General features: G+C 33.2%; 2 protein-coding genes across 2 annotated transcripts in view; one reads left to right on the top strand and one right to left on the bottom strand.

Moving 5' to 3' along the window:
- Hel89B (histone acetyltransferase 1) overlaps positions 1–16824 on the bottom strand; it is a 54677-nt gene extending 37853 nt beyond the window's left edge. Inside the window, exons 1-5 of the mRNA XM_088226630.1 lie at positions 16693–16824; positions 4468–4523; positions 3347–3524; positions 2340–2403; positions 2091–2240 (exon numbers count right to left, since the gene is read on the bottom strand). Of these exons, the coding sequence (XP_088082756.1) occupies positions 2091–2240; positions 2340–2403; positions 3347–3524; positions 4468–4478 (403 nt within the window). The 5' untranslated portion in view covers positions 4479–4523; positions 16693–16824. The remainder of the gene's footprint in view (positions 1–2090; positions 2241–2339; positions 2404–3346; positions 3525–4467; positions 4524–16692) is intronic.
- Positions 8901–20478, top strand: vito (nucleolar protein viriato; the record flags this gene model as incomplete). Its single annotated transcript, XM_088226631.1, has 3 exons — positions 8901–8926; positions 17613–17718; positions 19928–20478. Coding segments are annotated over 3 exons (624 nt in total), but the record flags the coding sequence as incomplete, so codon positions are not given.
- Between the last annotated feature and the right edge of the window lie 878 nt (positions 20479–21356).

Genomic DNA, 21356 nt, shown 5'->3' with positions numbered 1-21356 from the left:
TCAACAGATCAAAGAGTTAAGGAAATGTGAAAACAGAGGTTCGAGGTTCAAACTCCTACCTCCTCTACCCCAACTTGATTTCCATTCGGCCCCAAAATTTTTAATATTTTGCTAAATCATAAGAAAGCAAAAATTCCTAAAAAATAAATAAATCAAAATACACTACATTATTTGTGTATATGCCGCAATGCACTGTTCTATGCACCACTAGGTGCAGAAAGGGATATGAAATATTAAATTCTATATTAAAATTCAATTTAAAATTTCTAAAACATGGTTATAGATTATTGCTATTCAGTTCTAATTACTAAGACTTAATTAAATTGAACAGAGATAAACACAAAAATACAGGTGTGAAAAAGCGATAATCCTTAAATTACACTTATCAAGTCAACATAACCAGCATTATCACAAAATAGACTATTATAATTACTGTATCCATCAAACACACTTTTACTAGCAAGATATAGTATGCAGTAGTAAAATAAATAGGTTTTATAATTGCAAATTAATTAATGTATTAGGTTAGTGCAAAGATAAAGAGGTAATAACTCACTATACATATAGCTCGAGCTGTTATTTAAAACCAATATTAATTTGCCACATACTTCCGCTACGTGTCTCTTGTCCAACTTTTAACAAGCAATCTTTCGGTGTCATTGTGGTCAACCACGCAGAAAAGCCATAGATTTTATAGCTACATATTATCATGATGAAATTTTAGAGTTGTAGTCCAGCGGTAGTGTCGGGTGTCCGGATTTTTTATGAAAATGTTTTACTGCAATAAGTTCACTATAGGGACTAAGAGCTGTTAGTTTTAAATTATTGCTATTTTTATTTTAAATAATGATAGTTTTTCTGATACTCCAGCGGTATTTTTGGTCGATTAAAATCCTATGTTATATATTAACAGAACGGTTTTTAGGTTCTCCTTCAAAAAAAAAACAGTTGGTAAGAAAAAAACACGCTGTGTTGCAGTATCACAAACAATATGTGTTAAACAGTTTGTAAATAAAATATTATATACAACATAAATATTAGAGTAAACATCAAAATAGGTTTCGTCATGATCGTATAATAATGACGCATGTGCAGCAGTTTTTTTTTTTTTTAAACTTTATGTCACAACTTGATAAAAACAAAAATATATCCTTTGATACGTGAGTTAGTTATATATATAGACAGGGTGTTCTTTAAACCCTGTCACATCCGAAACCACAATGATCAGTATGGGCAAGAAGACATATTAGCATATTTAAAAAAATATTTAGAACCAAGAATTTTTTTAAAAATAAAATATTTAAAAAAACAAATGGTCGCTTACTTCTGCAGGGGAGAAGTGAGCTTTTGCAGAACCAGAACCAGTTGCTTTTTTTTATATTTTATTTTTTTAAATTTTATTTGTTAAAATTTATTCTAATATCTTCATCTTATTCTTATCTTTATTCTAAAAAAATAATTTAATGTGCCAGGCCGCAGTGATGTCAGGAGCTTGTTTGGCCCTAGCCCCCATTTAAAAGAAGAAGTATGGAATATAATTGAAAGTGCTTTTCTTTATCGAGTTTTATTCTTTCTTATTTAGATCACTTTGTTTTTAATTTAACATTCCTTTCTTGTAGGTACATAATTTCAATATTATATAATAGCGGGGAAACTTCAAAATTGCCATTTGTCAGCCATGCACTTAAAACATGTTTTTTTATCCTCCTCCGTGAATACTACAAATTGACAAGTCATGAATTCAAATCATGATAATATGATTGTAATGAATCATGACTTGCCTATTTCTAGCATTCGTGGAGGATGCAAATGAGTGTTTTTGGTGGTAGCTCAAAAATGCTGATTTTCAAGTTATCTAGTTGTAGTAATTACCCCATGAAATGTATATATTGTATATTATTTTATAATAATGAGATTTTTTTATTGTTATAGAGTTAAGAGATATTTATTTATTTATAAATTGATACATTGTAATACTTGTATAAATTAATAAATGTGGGTACCGCAAAGGAAGTTTATTATTTTTGACAGATGCAGTGTGCAGTATGTGATTAACGAGCTATGTATTTAAAATTAATGTTTAAAATTACCCATTCCCATTATGGAGTCATCCTCCAGGTCATACTCCTTCCCCTCGGATCCCATGAGGTGTGCTCCCTGGGCCAGCACTTTCTCAATGTCAAAAGTAGCGAAACGAAGCCGTCCGGTCTCAAATATTTCTGTCTCTGGATTCCCATCATCTGAAACCATCCACAACGGTTTTAATTGTTCCCTTGTCTAAGCACATGTTCTACTTTCATGTAAAACATAAAAATATAACTATATATAAAAAGTGTTACCTTTTGTAGACTCCGCAGCAGGAGGATCCCACTCTGGTACATTCTTTAAAATTGCTTCAATGGCCTAAAGAAATATTTAAAAATAGATTAATGATTAATGAATACAACTGAAGTGTAAACATAAATAAAGGTGTACACGCATCTAATGATTTAAAATAAATGTCGCTTGTTGCACTATACGTACGAGACTGAAAATTCAACCTATTTCTTAACATGTTTGCAGCTGTGCCGGCCATGTTGTCAAAATCGTGTGTCTTATTTAGGAAATGGAGGCTATAGACATCAGTACAAAAGACATGAGTAAACCGAAGTCATTATATGGTAGGAGGAAAATGTCTCTGTATGTTAGTCAAATGAGATATACTTCTAACCATCAACTACAGTCTTAAAATAATGATATCCGTCCTCATAAGTGCATCCTATAGGAAAAAAGTGTCCTTGAATTACTACTGCAAAAAACTCCTGATAAATGAGTTATCACAATAAAAAAATCCATGCCTGAAATGATTGTATGACGAAATTCTCATAACCTCAGGTATAAAAGATCTAAAATTCCTATAAATTTTTTATAAAAACCGAAAACTGTCATTGCTCCTCAAAATATAAAATGTGGAGTTACAGTAACAGTGATTCAATGAGGTCATAAAAATCTTGCATTCTCTTTAATCCTCTTAAAAGGATACGCAGTCTGACTTTTCTTTAAACAGAAGAATTCCTATATTTAAAAAAATATATTTTACACACTACATATCAACCATTGGCGTGTCCCCGCGTTTGTTTTTTTAATTTTTTAACTGTCCCTAGAGCAGGGAACATGGATTATGGCACTAGAGCAGTGTTTTTTTTTACACACTATTGTCTATTGTTTTGCTTTTATAATAAATTGTTTCTTATGGGAGTTAGGACTATCCAAAAACACTTTAAAACACCTTGTTTTATCTGCCGTCTTCTGACAGAGGGTATACACTAAATGTAAAGGCACTGCACCTTCAATATACGAGTAGTACCTGTCCAGCCGCGATTCTCGTCTCCCAGGCGGGAGCGCGCAGGTGGGTGTACACACGCGCCAGCAGGCGGTGCAGCTCGTGAGGCCTCAGGCGCTGCACCTCCCCCAGCTGCTGCGCTGCGGCCCGGCGCGTCACGCTCGACGACCCCGACTCCAGGAGGACAAATAGCCGGTCCAATCTACGCATAAAATTTTAACTTGAAGACTTCTGGTTATATTTAAAATATATTAATTGATATAGTTTATACATCAAATAAAGTACAAGCACTAGAAGATGAAATAAATACAATTTCATAGATTGCACGGGTTGACAAGCATTGACTTCACAGATTGAGAGGCGGAAGAGTTCTTGTTTCATGACACAGGGGTGATTTATGATTCCGGATGGCCAAAGCAGAAGACACGTGGTTCTTCAGACAGCTGAGCTTTCTGTATCTAATATCGTACGCCGTATTAAGAAGTTTGTGAAAGGCTCTAAAAGCCAGCCATCGTACTTTATTGAGTAGGTACCAGGGATCAACAATTAGGAGTCGGGTAAGTCAAATTGTACGTCTGGCCAAAGTACCCAGTGAACCAAATAAGGTAAGCGACTAGGTAGGCAGTAGCAGATCAGTATTACATGATCTTACGGGGGTGAAAGCGAAGACGTGTCCTAGTACCAAAGAGTTCCAAACATGGAAAGCAAGCTGGTTAGGCTAGGGGGAGCCCTGAGTAGGTGTCTTTACCAAAGAGTACCAAGAAGATGCTTAAGCAAAATGATAAGAAGATGAACAGGACCACTCTGACTTCTAGAGCTTAGAATCCACCTTATAAAGGCTAAAGGGGGGGGTAAAAAATTTATAGGTCTTGCAGGGCATGAGGTAAGTGCGGGTGGCTGACGAGATGACAAAAGAGTATCACTGTAGAATGTGTTCTAACACATTGTATATTCTAATATGCAGATCTACAGCACATGTTGGAGGAGTCGCTAACATGTAAATATGTTGTAAAAAGAGGATAGCATTATGCGAAAAATGTGTGGGGATTAAATCGGATGCTACATTACTTTTACGCTGTATTATTTAGTGCAACATTGATGTCGATTATATAATGAATAACCAAAAAATTAGTGCTTCAACTAACCTGGATGTCATCCTTATTCCTATAGCCTACTGTCTCCGTTGGCTGCATTAAATCACCTGGAAATAAAAAAAATAGTGATGTAAATAAAAAAAAATGTATTTCCTAATGAAAAATTTTGTGCATGGATTGCCTATTTAAATAGAATATTTGCAATTATGGCATTTGTTTTGTACAAAGTTGTTACACAGCTTTCATTGATGTTACTTTGAGAAACAACATTTTAGGTATATTTAAAATAAAACATTTTGTATAACATATAGACCACACACGAGTTTAATATTATAACACTATACAACACATATTTTAGAAAAAAGCGGTGTGTATGAAATTGCATAGCATTGCAATTGATATTTACCGGATATCCATGTCATCTCTACATTGTACATGAATGCAGTCGGCACTTAAAATTCAGTGAACCGCATTTGCAGTTACTGGCTTTATGCCATGGAATGGAGGTAAGAGTGAAGTGATGTTTAGGAGTAAAACTTAAAATCCACCCGTTCTCTAAATTGATGCCTGATGAAATCCCCAGCATGTGATGACAAAAATAAATTGATTCATTACATTTTTTTACTTAGATCATAAATTTTAAGTCAAATTAAAGGCCTCCGTGGTGTAGTGATTAAGTCATTTAACCCACATGTGGAAGGTTCAGGTTTGATTCACGGCGAGAACACAAAATGCAAATGTGATTTTTTCTGGCTTGTTGCGGTGCAAAAGAAAGTCAGTATTCATTGTCGCATTGTAAAGTGCCCTTGATGTATTATATTACAAAATGGCGCTACATAAGTTATCCATAATAATAATGACTTTTACTTCACAAAACTCAACAGATGTTTAAGCATTTAAACATGGGCAGAATGGTTAATTCAACAATGTTTTGAGTATGTCCAAATGCTTGCAGACTGGCTGGATTTCCTCCCTAGTGTTCATATTTGAATTTGTTGCAACAGAGAGGGAAAACACAAAAAACATAAAAACAAAAATAAACCAGCCAATGACAGGTCATGAGCCCTGTAAATGCCTAGACTTCCATATTGCCTTCTCAAAAATGTTTTCCCTCTCTGTAGCAACAAATTTAAACAGAATGGCTAATGTTACACAGCATGTTAAGTGACCAATTAAACCAGCCAATGACAAGATCCAAATGAACAATATCCAAATCCTTGCAGACTGGCTGGATTTCTTCTCTAGGAAGTTATTCATATTTAAATTTGTTGCAACAGAGAGGGAAAACACAAAAAACAAAAATAAACCAGCCAATGACAGATCATAAGCCCTGTAAATGCCTACACCTATTACCTTCTCAAAAATGTTTCCCCTCTCTGTTGCAACAAATTTAGAATAATAATATTAATCAAATAGTTTTTGCATCATACATACTATTAAAGGTTTGGTTTTAGAAATTCCTTTGTTTTAAGTAACAAAAAACACTTTTAATGATAAGACTAAATGTTTTATTGCTTGCTTAATTTGCACATAAAATTTTATTAGTACAATCTTTTATAATATGATAAATATTACACATTTACTATAAGGAAAATGTTCATTTGGTGGTGTAGATATTTTCTCAGTTAAATTATTATAAAACATTATATTGATGAGAGAAAATTAATTAATTATTAATATTATATATTACTAAGAACAGTAAAATCAAAATTTAAAATCACTCGCAGACGAGTGGAGGCGTATAAAATTAAAAAAAAAAAAATAACAGTAAAAAATATGCCAACTGAATCGGCGGGTTATGGTCCCGTGACTAGTGGACTCGCGGACCAGAGGTCCGAGGTTCGAACCCCACTCCACCACAATTTGATTCCTATTTTCTAAAAGTGAGTTATTTACAACTCGTTAAAAATGGCCATGAAAATTGGAATATTTGAGTAAATCAATCAAATATTTATTTAAAAAATAAATTAATCTTGTTATAATTCTAAAGGATATATGTTTTTTAAATAGTTGCTTACAATTTGACAATTCTACAGTAGGATTCAAAGGATTTTATCAATTATTAAAGTTTGAAAAGTCCCAACACTTATGTATGGAAGTGAAACATGGAACTGGCAGAGGAAGGATGAAAGCCGAGAGCAAAAACACATATGACTTTTGCTATGAGAAATTTCTCTTCCGTGGCCATAAGAGTGTTCAATGTCCTGGATGAACATATTAAGTTCTTCCAAAACGAAAACCATTTTCAGGAGAAGAGCACAAGTTTGGATTTTGTCTAAGGGAAGAGACCATTGCAGGTGACTGCTGCGAGACATAGCATAGATTTATTAATTTAGATACTATTAAGTGTGTTGTCCAGATGTTTATTTATTAACTTATGGGTCGTTTATTACACATATAAAGTATGAAATGTAAATTTATGTAATAATGTTTACTTTTGGTATTGTTTGATAATATAGAGCCATAATCGGCAGAACAACGTAAGGGACATTTTTGGCAAATTGCGTTTTTTTAAGGAACAGTAATCCTAATTGCCCCCTGCACAAGTGTTGAAAACATCATAGCTCTATAAAATTTACCTGCCACATTTAAGTATATTTATAAAAAGAAAACTAAAAACATAAAAAATACAATATTTACTAATAAAACAAAATTATAGGCTAATTATATATAGTTTTCTATGTATTACTCCGCATCATTCCACTTTTTAAAAAATATATAAGAATATGTTGACATGTTATTTTTAAGCTGAGCAAAACAACGTAACTGACGAAAATGTAGGCGGTTACGCTAGCTTGCACCACTGTCAGAGTTATAGGCAAAACAGCGTTACTGCCACTGTTTTAAAAACGGAAGGTATTTAAACAATTTGGCTGTCATTTCAGTATTGGCAGTAATCAACCATTATAAATCCCATTTGCCCAATTATTAAAAAAAATATATATGGAACAAAAATAAAAAAAAAACCTTCTTTGCACAATTTATTATTTGTCGTTCACGTTGTTCTGCCGAATATGGCTCGATATGCAGGTTTCCACTTTTCATTATTTTGTATCCCAACTGAACACAGGGCTCTTGGCCTCATAGAGTTAGGGATACATTATTATTTTTCGTAATATATTTATGTACTAGCGGACCCGACAGACGTTGTCCTGCCCAAACGTTGGCTTGCCAGCTATTAGCTTGGAAAAATACTTTTCATTGATAAGTAGGTAACAAAGTACTTGTTTGTGATTAAATTCCAAAACTAAAAATTGTTAATATTCAAATATTGAATTTAAGTAGGTACCTTGTTTATGTTTGAATTCTAAACCATATTTTTTACAAATATGGCTTTATTTTTGTAAACGTCAAAACTCCGGTCTTCTCACCAACAGAGGGGTGTACTTATGTAGGAATACGATTTTTAAAAATGTATTGAATTTAATATTATTTTAGTATTACCAAAAATCCAGTAAAAAGAAATAAATGGGTGGAAATTATAAGGAATTTAAGGAAAGAATCTGATTGAGATCCACAAAAAACAAATGCTGTTTGTAAACATTAAAAAAAAAAGTTTTTTAATACGCAAAAAAACAACATCTTTCTATTTTTTGTAAATGCATTCGCCTCGAATGCAACCCTGGTAGATCGATGAATAAAACATTTATGGTTCTTACGTCTTTTATACATATTAGATTGAAGATTTTAATATCTACGAACACGCACAGCGCAAAGATCTACATTTCTCTGAAAACCGCATGTAAATCTGTAAAGCCGTTTGGGAGGAGTTCAGTGACATCACCCGCACAGAGGAATTATATATACATAAAGATTTGTATAAATAAATAAATAACACATGGAATTGCCTAGATTTTTATATATTCTCTTCTCAAAGCGGTTCCCCATCTCTCTTGTAATATGTTAATCTTAATAACTCCCTAGGGGGTTGAATTCAGTCTTTGTCTACAAAAGTTTGGATTCAATATATACATATATGTTTTAATATGCCGACCGATTGTTTTCATTATTTTTATTGTCTAGTCTGAATTAATTTAATACTTTTTTAGATTTTTTTCTCCTGCGCTGAGATGTCAACTCTAATCTTAGCAGTAAAAACATTTAGAAATTTAAATGTAATAATAAATTATAAGACTTATTGTATATAAACACGAATAAATTACTTTTTTCCTTGTGTTCCACATTGAAAATGTTAAGAGATCTTAAACAATAACTAAAAAAATTATACAAACACGATGTAAGTTAAATTGATTATTATGAATATAAATATTAAGATTTCATTGAACATTCAATCAGTAAAATAATTAAAATCGTGACTAAGAGCTATTATTTGTTGATAGTAACTATTAGTAGACTGGTAAGAAAATATTTTGTGTTAGTTTATTTTTAAGCCTTGATAAAAGAACAGTCATGTTCTGAAAACGGTCAGTATATTAAAAAAGAAAAATATTTGAGTTATTTTACACAAACTAAATGTGAAGTAATATTATTTAACAGGGAAAATCATAAAGTAAGCTCTACAAATATTCATTTTAATATTATGATTCCCATTTTCATTGAATGAAACTATTGTTATAATATGTACATATAAACTTCGTATGCTTTTTTTTTTTCGTTTATCTACTGTATATTATTTGAAGTGTTTATTTCTACACAATATGTATTTTTTATTAAGTAAAAGGCACTACGTGCAGTGTATATTGTTAAATAAATAAATAATAGCTACCGAGCAGTCTACTAATTTTATTATCAATAAAGAATAGCTCTTGGTCACGATTTTAATTATTTTACTGATTGAATGTTCAATAAAATCTAAATATTTATATGCGTAATAATAAATTTAACTTACATCGTGTTTGTGTAAATTTTTAATTATTGTTTAAGAACTCGTAACATTTTCAATGTGGAACACAAGGAAAAAGGTAATTTATTATTGTTAATATACAATAAGTCATTTAATTTATTATTACATTTATATTTCTAAATGTTTTTACTGCTAAGATTTTAAAGTTGACACCTCAGCGCAGGAGAAAAAATTCTAAAAAAGCATTAAATTAATTCGGACTAGGCAATAAAAACAAAGAAAACAATAAACGTGGATGTCTAGCCATTTACAGGTCTTTGACCCATCATTGGCTGGTTTTTATATCGGCGTGCCTTATATAAAGTACTTAAATGCGTATTTGACAATTTTGAGATATTTAGTCTATGCGTGATATTTAACATAAAAAACTAAAAATTATATAAAAGCTAATGATTAACAGACGTTCAAAATTCAGATGAATTGGGTTGTGGTTCTGTGGCTAGTGTTGAGGACTCACGGATCAGAGATCCGAGGTTCGAACCCCACTCTACCCCAACATGATTCCCATTTTCTTTCTCTTTAATCCGTGCCTTATGCCCGAGGATGGTGATCACGCCCGACTCCGGGCATAGCTCGTCTGTGGACAGTCTCCCGCCTTGGTCTTGTGCTGTTCAGTAGGCATTAGTCAGTGATAATTCAGTGAACGAGCCGCTCCATCTTGTCGGCTGACGTCCATGCGACCTTGTCCCTTTGACATTTCCCAGGGGGATAGTTTTCTCCAAATTATCAGAGTTCCCCGGAATATATGTCCAAAGAACTGCAGGATTCTTTTCTCGCACACGGATGCAAGTTCCATTTTCTAATAGTGAGTTATTTACAACTCATTGAAAATGGCCGCAAAATTGAAATATTTGAGTAAATCATAAGAACGCAAATATTAATTTTCCTTTAGTAAAAAAAATACATAAAAGGTTAATTCATTTTAAAAGTGTGATGAAAAAAACCTTATTAGCTCTATTCTGCAAAGTATGATCTATATTTGCAGATAAAGCACTTTATATTGGGCACGTCGACATGATCACTTTACAGTGTGTTACATTCATCATCATCAAAATCTTATACACACCTAATGATGCATTAACTCTTTGTTCCCTGACGGTACAAATCTGTCCTGGTGTAAAATAACTCGTATTTCTCTTAAATGGGAATCCATTCGATGCAGCTAATCTCTGTCGGTACATATTTATTATTATTATTATAGTTGGATAATTTATACAGCGCCATTTTTGTGAAAATCACCTCAAAGGTGCTGTACAATAGATAAATATCCAAGCCCATGGATGATTGGAATTCCAGTTCCTAGTTTCCAATTATGATCTATTTAAATTATAACAAATAGGAGCTAGATTACATCACGTCTTACAGCTACAGAGCGCATGGACGATAAGCAATCCAGCGCCCATTTACATTATGTTTTAATTTGACAATGAAGTTTAGTGTTTGAAAACTCATTTTTTAAAATAGGAGTAAGATTATAATAAGCCTTGCAGCTACTGAGCGCACGAATTGTTGAAATTCTAGACACCATTTACAAAATTTAAGTGTTTTATTTAAGTGTTATCGAAGCAAGATTACCAATCGTCTTGCAGCTACAAAGGGCATGGACGAGTGGAATTCTAGCAACATAAAATTATATCAATAAATTTACAAAAAATTAACACTGAGCAGAGAAGATAATTTGTCGCGTAGAAATTTTGTCATTTTTAAGTAGTTTCAGTCACTTTGAAGTAATTAGCTCCAAAAAATGACTCCGGGGATCAGTTTTGCGTAGAGCTGTCACCTGTTTGGTTTTGTAAAATTACTACTTATTAAAAAACCTCAACATTATAATTACAATATGAAGTAATATTTAAATTTTTTTAATTTTGTGGTTTGATTATAAGGCGTGTTTTTCATTATTTTTTTAAAAAAATACTGTATTTTAAAAATAATAGTTTTTACTAATCTTTTGGGTGCCAGTCCAGGACCAGTGAAATATTCCATTGAAAGCCCGCTCCACTTACCCAGATTCGCCCTAGACGTCTTGCGGCCTTTTTGCAGATCCGCAGATCGATAAAAACAAATTTTAAGGCTTAGTATTGATAAATATAAACTAAATATTGCAGTGTAAAACCAGCTTATAAACAAATATTTTAAGTCGACTTTCCCAGGAAACGAACCCAGGACCTCAAGCATGGCAGGCAAACACGTCGACCTCTACATTTCGAGGCGGACTTTTGTCCACTCGATTTTCTTTTTCAGGATTTTCACCTGAGAGTAGTCATCTAATCATTCAAAATTCTGGTTCTTTCTCACACTCTATTTCACACACTATTCGTCATCCGACATCATCATTTTATCGATATTTGAACATTCATACTTCTTCAATTTTTAATCTGTTGATTTTAGTTAAGCACGATTTTTCCCTGCATAGAGCATTTATTCTCCTCTACGGATACAAATCGTGGCACCTCGCTTAGGGCCCAAAACTACAAAATACTTAGTTTTGAGAATAGGTGTCTCAGAATAATCTCGGGTGTGCGGTGGTTCGACTTTGCGAGGAATTAAGTAATAAGAGAATAGACATAGCCAGCTCCAGCGACAACTGCCATCAAGCAGAGGCGATATGTTTGGCTGGGCCATCAATACTCAGAGGGCTTTTAGATATTTATATATAGCAGCCATATGATGTAGAGGTACACGAAACATAAAATCAATGTATATAAAGGAAATATATCATCAGTGTTTAGGCAAGTCACTAACCCAAAAAATATATTGAGGAATCACAATTTGAAAGTTCGGAGACCGGGGAAAAATCAGATTTGCGTGTTCAATCATTTTTATACTACTGGGTATAATCGGACCCATCTCTGGTGGGTATAAGTTAATTAACGGCCAACTATGAAACTGGTGTCGCGGATTCGATTCCTGCCAGTTCTGACAAAGATTTTTTCTCAATTGGTCGGGTGTTGCGGTGTATTATTCATAACTTTCTTCTATTTCCTTTCTTTCCTACCTGCAGACAAGTCTCTACAATAGAGACGTAGCGGGTTATTCCTTTAAAAAAATATATCCATTTTTGTGGAAAACAATTTCTTGATAAGTACTTCCAGGGCTGATATTTTAAACGCTCTCACGGTGGGATAGAGAAACGCAATGCAAGCATGTAATTTACATACTAATTACGGAGTAGCAACGATTTCTCTACTTGGGCTCAAAATCAAATTGGGAAAATGAAATCAAACTGCGGAACAGCCTAGACGAGTCGGGTTAAGTTGGGCTGCTTTTGGAAAGCTGAAACACATTTTCAGAAATAAGAAAATTCCAAACAATCTGAAGGCCAAAGTCTACATCTCTCGCCTTCTGCTGGTGACAACTAGGGTCTCGAAACCGCCAGAAGTGCCCACAATATTAAGTGCACTCGGCGGTCTACGGAGAGACAAATGTTGAGCGTCTCCTCAAGAGACCGAATAAGAAATGAGGAGATAAGACGCCGTACAAAGGTGACCGATATTGCAGAAAGAGTGGGAAGCCAAAAATGGCAGTGGGCGGGCAGGTCATGTGGCGAGACAAGAAGTTGATGGGTCGGCAGAATGGCCACTTAAACCAGCCAATGACAGGTCGTAAGCCCTGTAAATGCCTGGACTTCCATATTCCGATCTCAAAAATGTTTTTTCTCTCTGTCGCAACAAATCCAGACAAACTAACAGGATTACAATTATTTTTTAATTAATATTAGATTATTCCAACGTGGAATAAATACTAAGCAGTTTAGTGCGAATATCAAGTATGGCCCTCCAGTAAAGAGCATTAGTTTAAGATAACCTTTGAAAAGATATATCTTCAAAATGCAATTTTCAATGAGAATATTATACAACATCTTATCACGGGTCAACTCCACAAATATTGATTCATGTTTATTAATATAATCACTAAACTGTTTTTAAGTTTGTGGGTTTCCTCTTAGTAGTAGAATTTATAACTGTATATGACAGCATTAACCGCTCCCATCTCTAAGACGCGATGAAGTACCTAAGGATTACCAACAAACTGTTTGGGATGGTAAGTCTCACTATTTCCCAATGGCAATGAAGAGTCCGGATTCAAAACAACACCTCTGAGCCATTTTACGCACTCCATGGCCTTTGTCAAGGATACACATTAGTTTGCCTACTCTTTAATATTGCTTTACAGAGGTATAAGAGAATCTGGAATCCAGACGGAGACATTTTTTTGACTGAAGAGAGCTACTAAAGGAAAACTAAATGCCAGCTGCTAAAACTGTTACTAGTAATCAGACTCCGAATATACTGCCGTCTTAAGAAAGGACGCATCTAAGATTTTTTTCAAAAATGAGTTAAATACATATTCGGAATCAGGAAAAAAAAATACATCTGTCTTCCTAAAATAACCACAACCCTATTATTTTCACTAATAAATGAGACTAAACTGCAAAAAAGTCTTGAAGATTACTAAATATAAAAGGCTGTTCTAACTTATATAATTATTAAAGACTGATTAAAATACTTATTTTTTCTTCTATTCCGTTTTTAAAAACATCTGAAATTAATGTACCTACTCGTTTTCAATTAAATTTAAGACCTGCTGGTAATTTCGAAGTTAATTGATTATCAGGTCAGCGTTACTAGTTAAAAAAACAGTAAATGGCCAGTAACGTCTATTTTATTTAGTTGAGTAGAATCATTTGGCATATTAACACTAAAAAAGAAAGACGTTTACTTAATTACTAAATAACAAGGGCGTTTCTAGCTAGAAACGTCTTTTCATTGAAATATAACATATTTTCTTATTTTTTTTTAGTAAAAAGATGAAAATGTTAATTTTTAATATATAACGTAAAATTTATTGAAATAAATATATATGTTTTCCGTTAAGGCAAACCATAATACATACTGTCGCATAATAATATACTTAATTTTTGTAGTATTTTTCACATAGCGAATTTTTCAATCTCCGAGTTACAAAATATTTATTTTCTCAGTTTTTTGCTTTAGGTAGAAACGTCCTTCTTTCTTATGACGGCAGTATAATCAACATAGGCTCACATACTTTTTCTCACGATTTTGGTTTATCTGATCATGCCATGTCTTCCTTGGTCGTTCTCGTCCCACAGTACCGTTCATTCTTGCCATATACAGGGTGTTCTTTCAATACTGTCACATCCGAAGCCACGATGATCAGTATGGGCAAGAAGACATATTGGCATATTAAAGTAAATTTTTAGAACGAAGAACATTAAAAAAAAAATATTAAAAAAAGCTGTTTGACCATTCTTTCGCCGTCCATTCGTTCTACATACCAAACCATCCCAGAGACCCTTTCTTAATATCACCAATTATACCTGTCTCAGATTTGCAGTCAGGCCTGATTTCATCATTCGTAACCCTGTCATACATTGATTTCCTACACATTCATCCAACAGATCGCATTTTGACCACGTTCACTCTGCTTTCATTCTTCCTCTGCAAATTCCATGTTTCACTTCCACACATAAGTGTTGGGACTAAAACTCCATTGCGCACTGCCAGTTTAGCTTCGACTCACATACAATAGAACACTTTAATAACTTCACCTACCTAGGATGGACAGTGACTAATAGACACTACACATCCATTGAGGTCAAACATGCCAAATATTTATGGCAAATAGATGCTTCTTTGATTTGACAAGACATCTTGAGTGTTGTCGAGAAAAATGAAAGTCATCATCTACAAAAACACTATTACACCCTGTACTCGCATACGGCTCTGAATGCTGGGTATTGAGTAAAAATTATGAGGCATCCCTCCTCATATTTGAGAGGAAAATACTAAGAAAGATGGAAATAGGAGAATGGAACACCCCATCAATGCATGTGGCCGCATTTTCAAAGGCGCACGGACAGGAGAGTAGGACAATAGCCACATCCTCCGCGTGTGCTGTCGCTTCTGCGCATTTTTTCTGCCGAAAATGTTGCGTAAATGACATCTATAAGCGTTGTAAATAAATTTTTGCAGCTTTCCGTTTGTGAACTACGGTAAAATTGTTCCGTTGTCCTGTCTTTCGCGATCGAGTCTATTCACAGAGCTGGGACTGGACAATATCGTCTTGTCTATTGTATCATCCTCGTATGAAGCCAGTAACTCTAAGATTTAACAACCTCTAAGATACTGTTGTCTAATATACTTATTTATCTTAAAATAAAAGAACATATAATCATGCTTTTCAAGGAATATAATAAAACACTAAATAACTATGTACAGTTTACTTTGAACATTAAAAGCCACAATGAGTACCAATGATAAAATTCTTTAAGGTGGGGAGAAATAATTCTTATAGAAAAGATTTAATTTTAATGATTCTCAACAGGGTATCACCAGAAATTAAATAATATATATTACTTTCTAGAATTAGTATGTGCTATTAGAATCGCAACAAAAACAATTTCAGTTTTTAAATCATTCTCATTAATCACATTTTACTAAATTTGGGAACTGTCATGGTGACTTTGAAATCACCAAGTGTTTATTCAGATCTTGTAGTCCAAGAAAAATATAATTGTACCTGCTATATACAAATTTATGAAATTAAGTATGATATTTACATAATAATTTAATTGTATTTTGATAATACCCTATTTTATCTGAATTAGACAATGGTTCCCAAACTAGGTGAGATATTATCTGCCCATGAGGTTTTACAAATTGAATTATCATTCTTCAATAATAGAAACCAAGAGGCGAGACATTCGAAAAGTTTGTGAACCACTGAACTGCGTTGTAAAATGCATTATTAGGGACTACGCAAAGATAGTAATAAGATACACAGCATAAAAAATCAAGTACCACATGTCTGTGCCTCTCACATCCTTTCTATATTTCTCACAATATCTTGGTCAGTAGTGCTAATGTAGGTACAATTATGTATGTCCAACGTCATTATTTTGCGACCCATAAAAAGCTAGTGCGAGCGAACGTATGAAATAGGTCAAAAAGCTTTCAGGAATCCTTAAATTTTGAAATAACAATAAAAATGTCTGCACATGGTAATGCATTTATTGACAAACTTAAAGAACGATATTTCATAATGATTATCTGTCAAATTGCATTGACTGCATAAAAAATTGGTGCTCGAGCGCAACTCGATCATCGAAAATACATTGATAGATCGGTACATAAGTATGTCATGTTCATGTGTGATATGACATATGGATAGAAGGCTTTTTCACGCATATTTGTTCAATTTTTCCACAATCGAAAACGTATTAGATTGCCTAAGAATCTCGCAGACAAATATAGATCGCGATTGAGACAATATGGTCTATTTTAAACATAATTTGTAGCTAATCCCCAGCCCAGCTGTATTCGATGACAGCTCACGGTAGCAAAATTAAACTCGAAATCACATTTTCTAAATAAAAAAAGTCAACAAACCTTAATTTATCTTGCGAGATAGTTTACCCTACGGCAAAGGCACAAATCCATACTTTCTTTAGATGGTTTTCGACAATTTTTCTACCCCTAAACAAAAACAAACCAAAAATTAGAGCTGTAACGAAAGGGGAGCGCATCATCCAAGGTGCAAATTTATACTGACAGCCATACTGCTGATGAGTCCGAATTTATGGGAGCATTTCGCTGTGATTGGAGAACTTGGCGATTGTTCCAAAATGTTATCACCAATCACACGCGACTTAGTACAGCGTGGTAAAAAAATATACCTATTTAAATCCAAATATATTAGTAAAAAACTATATATTTTTTATTTTCAATTTGATCAAAAAGGTGTGTTCTGCAATCGAAGCTAAATGAATTGATGGCCAATAATACTGAAAATACTCCTTTCTGAATCACGAATTATATTTATTACTACCTCACACATGGTGAAAAAAAATATTTTGTAATTATTTTTACAAAATATATTTTAAATAATTGCAAAAACTGTTATAACTATTTATTTCTCAAGAACAAGAACCTCAAAAGAAATTATAGTGAGAACCATATACTGAAAATTTAAATGTCGTGAGTGTATGGTTTCCTTTTTATCATAGACAATCAGAAAACTGTTAATAGTGTTAATCACCTATGCCCACGTGTATATCAGTTTATCTGTCAAAATTCTAAACCCTAAAATAAAATATAAGATGTCAAAATATAAGTCGATGAAAGTCGGTAGTAAAGATAAGAATAACCTTAAACAAGCTAGAGATAAACCAATTAAAATTAAAAAACGAAAAACGAAAATAAATCTCGTGTTCGACAATACAAAAAGAAGGTATTTTGGCGTAAACTTGTAGTCAGAAAATTTCATTTTTATTTCTTAACATAAAATTAATGAATATTTTTTATTTTAGGGAATTTCTCGGTGGATTTCATAAAAGAAATCTTGAAAAAAAGAAGAAAGCTCAACAAGAGTTTGAAGAAAAATTGAAAGAAGAAAGAAGGAGAATCAAACAAGAAGTGAGTGTATTATTTTTATAAAACAATTTTAATTATTTTTTTCAACCTTTCCGCTCACATTTGACATGTTTAACTGTTAACTATGTAACCTATCATAATATATGAGGGATGCTTTGATGTAAGCGCTCCATTAATATTTACTCAATCTGTGATGTTGTTTTGATAAACTGTTGAACTGGACCGAAGTCAAATAGTGAATAATTTGGCTATATAATGAGACACGGGATTTGGGCAGGTGTGACATTATTCACTAATAAATCTGTGCCGCTTTTTTTCACTCTGGCATATAATAGTGGTTTGAGATGAAAGCTGGTGGGCAGAACTTACCCAATATCTTTTCAATTAAGGCTCATTGATTTGCGTAGGTACAGTTGCGATACATGCAATAATGATATATTTAAGCCTTAAGTTTTGTTATAGTTTATAATATTTACAAATGTATTGGATTTACTGCCTATTCATCAACAAATTTACTTTGTAAAGAATAAAATATTTGTTTCTTTTGTTCCTTAGATACTCGGTAATGTTTTTGTAATGTTAGGTCCATAGAATTAAGAATAGTCCAGAAGGAGCGTAGAATCATATTTGAATACATCGGACTGTGTCCAATAATTCCCCCATTTAGACACAATTTCGCCGCGCGCATACGTTAAGTTTCCGGGTAATGTTGCTTGATGGGAAAAAAATTAATCTTAACACGTAAGGTAAGGTAAAAAATCTGTTAATTTCTCCAAAATTTTAATGTGCACTCGGAAACATTGATTGACACAACAGATTAGATAAATAAAGGGTCATTTAATAAGAGTAATTGAATTTATGAATTTTGAACTTAAAATATAAAACAAATTTTATTTGACACAAAACGGATATTTTTATATCATGTTAAATAATATTTGATGTTTTAAAGATAATGTCCCCTGCGGCGTTGTTTAATCCGAGGTCTAATTTCCATTAGTTCTTTTATAAAATGAGGAAAGTAGGGTAAAAAAAATTCTACCCTGGCAATACTAACGAAATTTCCATTTTGTTTCTTCAACAATCTGACAGATGGAAAAATAATTCAATTTTTAAGTAATTCATTTGCTACTTAAACATTCGTTTGTTAATTACACATGAAATGTGATGCCATCCTGTTTCTTTAAGATCTTAGCAGTATTTCCACACTTTAAAAGGACACAACACGGCATAGTTGAATTCAAATCATGAGTTGCGTACTGAGCGACGTCTACAAAGAAACTAATGGGGCAAAATGTAAACCTACTCATGAGTAGTTGAGTCGCTTTCTGTTTGATGTGCGTATGCGGTTTCTGGACTATTCTTAATTCTATGGTTAGGTCTTTAACACTGGTATTTATACCTGTATCTTAATAGTATTGTAAACCATAGAGAAGTTAAACTAAAAAAAAACAAGTAAAATTTAATTTGACCATATAAATAACGTAGAAGTATATCAGTTGCCAACTACCTGCCCTTCTATTATTGTTAATACAGTAAAGCTTCAATTATCCATATTAATGAGTGCCAGATGTTATTTGGGTATGCAGAAATCTGGATTGTTAGATTAATCATTAAACTTAGACAAAAGAAGACTTGTTTCAAAAGAAAATGCAAAATTTACTCTAAGATCACTTTTTACTGTTTTTTAATAATACGTCAAATTGAAGTCACATTAAAAACTTACTTAAACAAGTCCAGCAAAGATTGCTTTGATGAAGAAACTATTTATTTGTTATCATAACTTCGCCTTTATTTATTATTTCCTGATAATGATCCGGATATTTAGAAATCCGGATGGCTGGATTTCGGATAAATGGAGTTCCACCGTAATGATAATAATATAATAAAAAAATTAAATACAGGTTTGTATGTCCATATTGTCCGCCTCGTGGTGTAGTGGTCAGTGCGTTTACCTACCATGCAAGAGGTCTCTGGTTCGATTCCCGGCATAGTCATCATGAAATATTGATTTAAAAATGCATTTTTCAACATAATATTACATAGTCCCTAGACTGACCACCCGAAGCGTAAGACTGATCATCTTACCTTCATGTTACAAAAACGATCAAGATACGCTGCGATTAGTGTACCAATGCAGTACCCTATGCACCATGCTATGGAAGGGGGTGATGATGAATGTCCATATTTAGAAATATTCAAAAAATGTTCTAATATTTTCTATTTCATTTCATTAGTAAAAATTTTTTTGCAGGCTAAAGAAGAGTACAAAAAACTAGTAGTATCGAGGCGACCAATACCAGAGTTGGAGCAGTTGTTGAGCAATGAATATGAATCTGAAGATGTCACCGTCAAAGTTGTAGAACTTTCTACCAACGAGTTAGCGGAGAAAACCAACTGGATCGGTCAAAACAAACCTAAAGTAGAAGTGTCGGAATCGGAGCCAGAAGACGAATCTTCGGAAGATGAAATAATACCAGGAATGGGACTCAAAGAAAAGGTGAAAAGGGAGTCTCCTCCTCCAGAGTGTGAGGACGATGAAGAGAATGTATTTACATCTAGAAAAGCTATTAACAAAGTGGTAAAGAAAGACGCACTTAAAAAAGTGCAGAACAGTAAAGCTTTTCAAACTAAAAACAAAATAGAGTCTATGAAAAACAAGAAGAAGTCTAATAGGTTAAAACATCAGAAGAAAAAGACGCAGAGCAAGAAAAGTAAAATTAAACAGAAGTTTAAAGGAAAATAACTATCTTATATTGTAATATGAAATAAATTTTTAAAATACACATTATTGTAATTGATAAATCTGCTTTTTTAATTTCTCTAACCAACCCTTTGTAATCTGCCAAAAAATATTTACGCAGAATACTTTTTAAAAATCATTTTAAAAAAATATATATTTTGATTTAGATTTTTTAATCTTCTTCTCCAGTGCCCTGTCAGGTATCCCCAACGTTGGCAATCACTGGCGAAAGTCTCTCTGTCCTGTGCTGCCCGGAAAATCTGCTCCACAGTCCTGAAGCCAGTCCAGTCTCGTATATTTCGCAGCCAGGACATCTGTCTTCTTCCAGCCCCTCTGTGACCCCCAATCTTGCCTTTCAAAATTAAATGAAGCAAGTGGTACTTTTCTCCAAGCATTGTATGCCCTAGATACGAAATTTTGCGAACTTTTATGGTGGTTAAGAGTTTTCTGTTCGTTCTAGCTCGACTTCTGAGTTCGTTATCAGGTCTGTCCAAGATATATTAAGCATTCTGTGATGCAACCACATCTCAAAAGCCTCCAACCTATTCATAGTTCACCTTCAGAGTCCAAGTCTCACAGCCATACAACAATACAGACCACACAAGATTTTGCCATATTTAGAAATAATAATATTTTTTAAATAAAAGATCGCCTTTTCTAATATGTAAAATGAAAAATCTTCTCAAGATATTTGGACATTTTCTTGTGTCAACAATATCGCCTTTACTTTACAGGCTTAAAATTACATGTATTAACTTCATCTTCCTTCACAATAGACTGAATTTTAGTACGTAATTAAAAAATGCCTGTCTCAGAGAAATGCTGGAATGAAATGCTTTCTTGAAGAATCTTATTAGGTTTTTCAGGCATTGCATGGATAGCCTTTTTAAAATTCTTATTTTAAATCAATAAGTTTGGATTAATTTATTCCTTCATGATT

Source organism: Micrasema longulum, unplaced genomic scaffold (genome assembly GCF_059751315.1).
Source record: "Micrasema longulum isolate JH-2025_06_02 unplaced genomic scaffold, ASM5975131v1 h1tg000452l, whole genome shotgun sequence".
In the NCBI taxonomy this organism is placed as follows: domain Eukaryota; kingdom Metazoa; phylum Arthropoda; class Insecta; order Trichoptera; family Brachycentridae; genus Micrasema; species Micrasema longulum.
The sequence above is the reverse complement of the archived record's forward strand: the minus strand, read 5'-3'. Positions and strand labels throughout refer to the sequence as shown.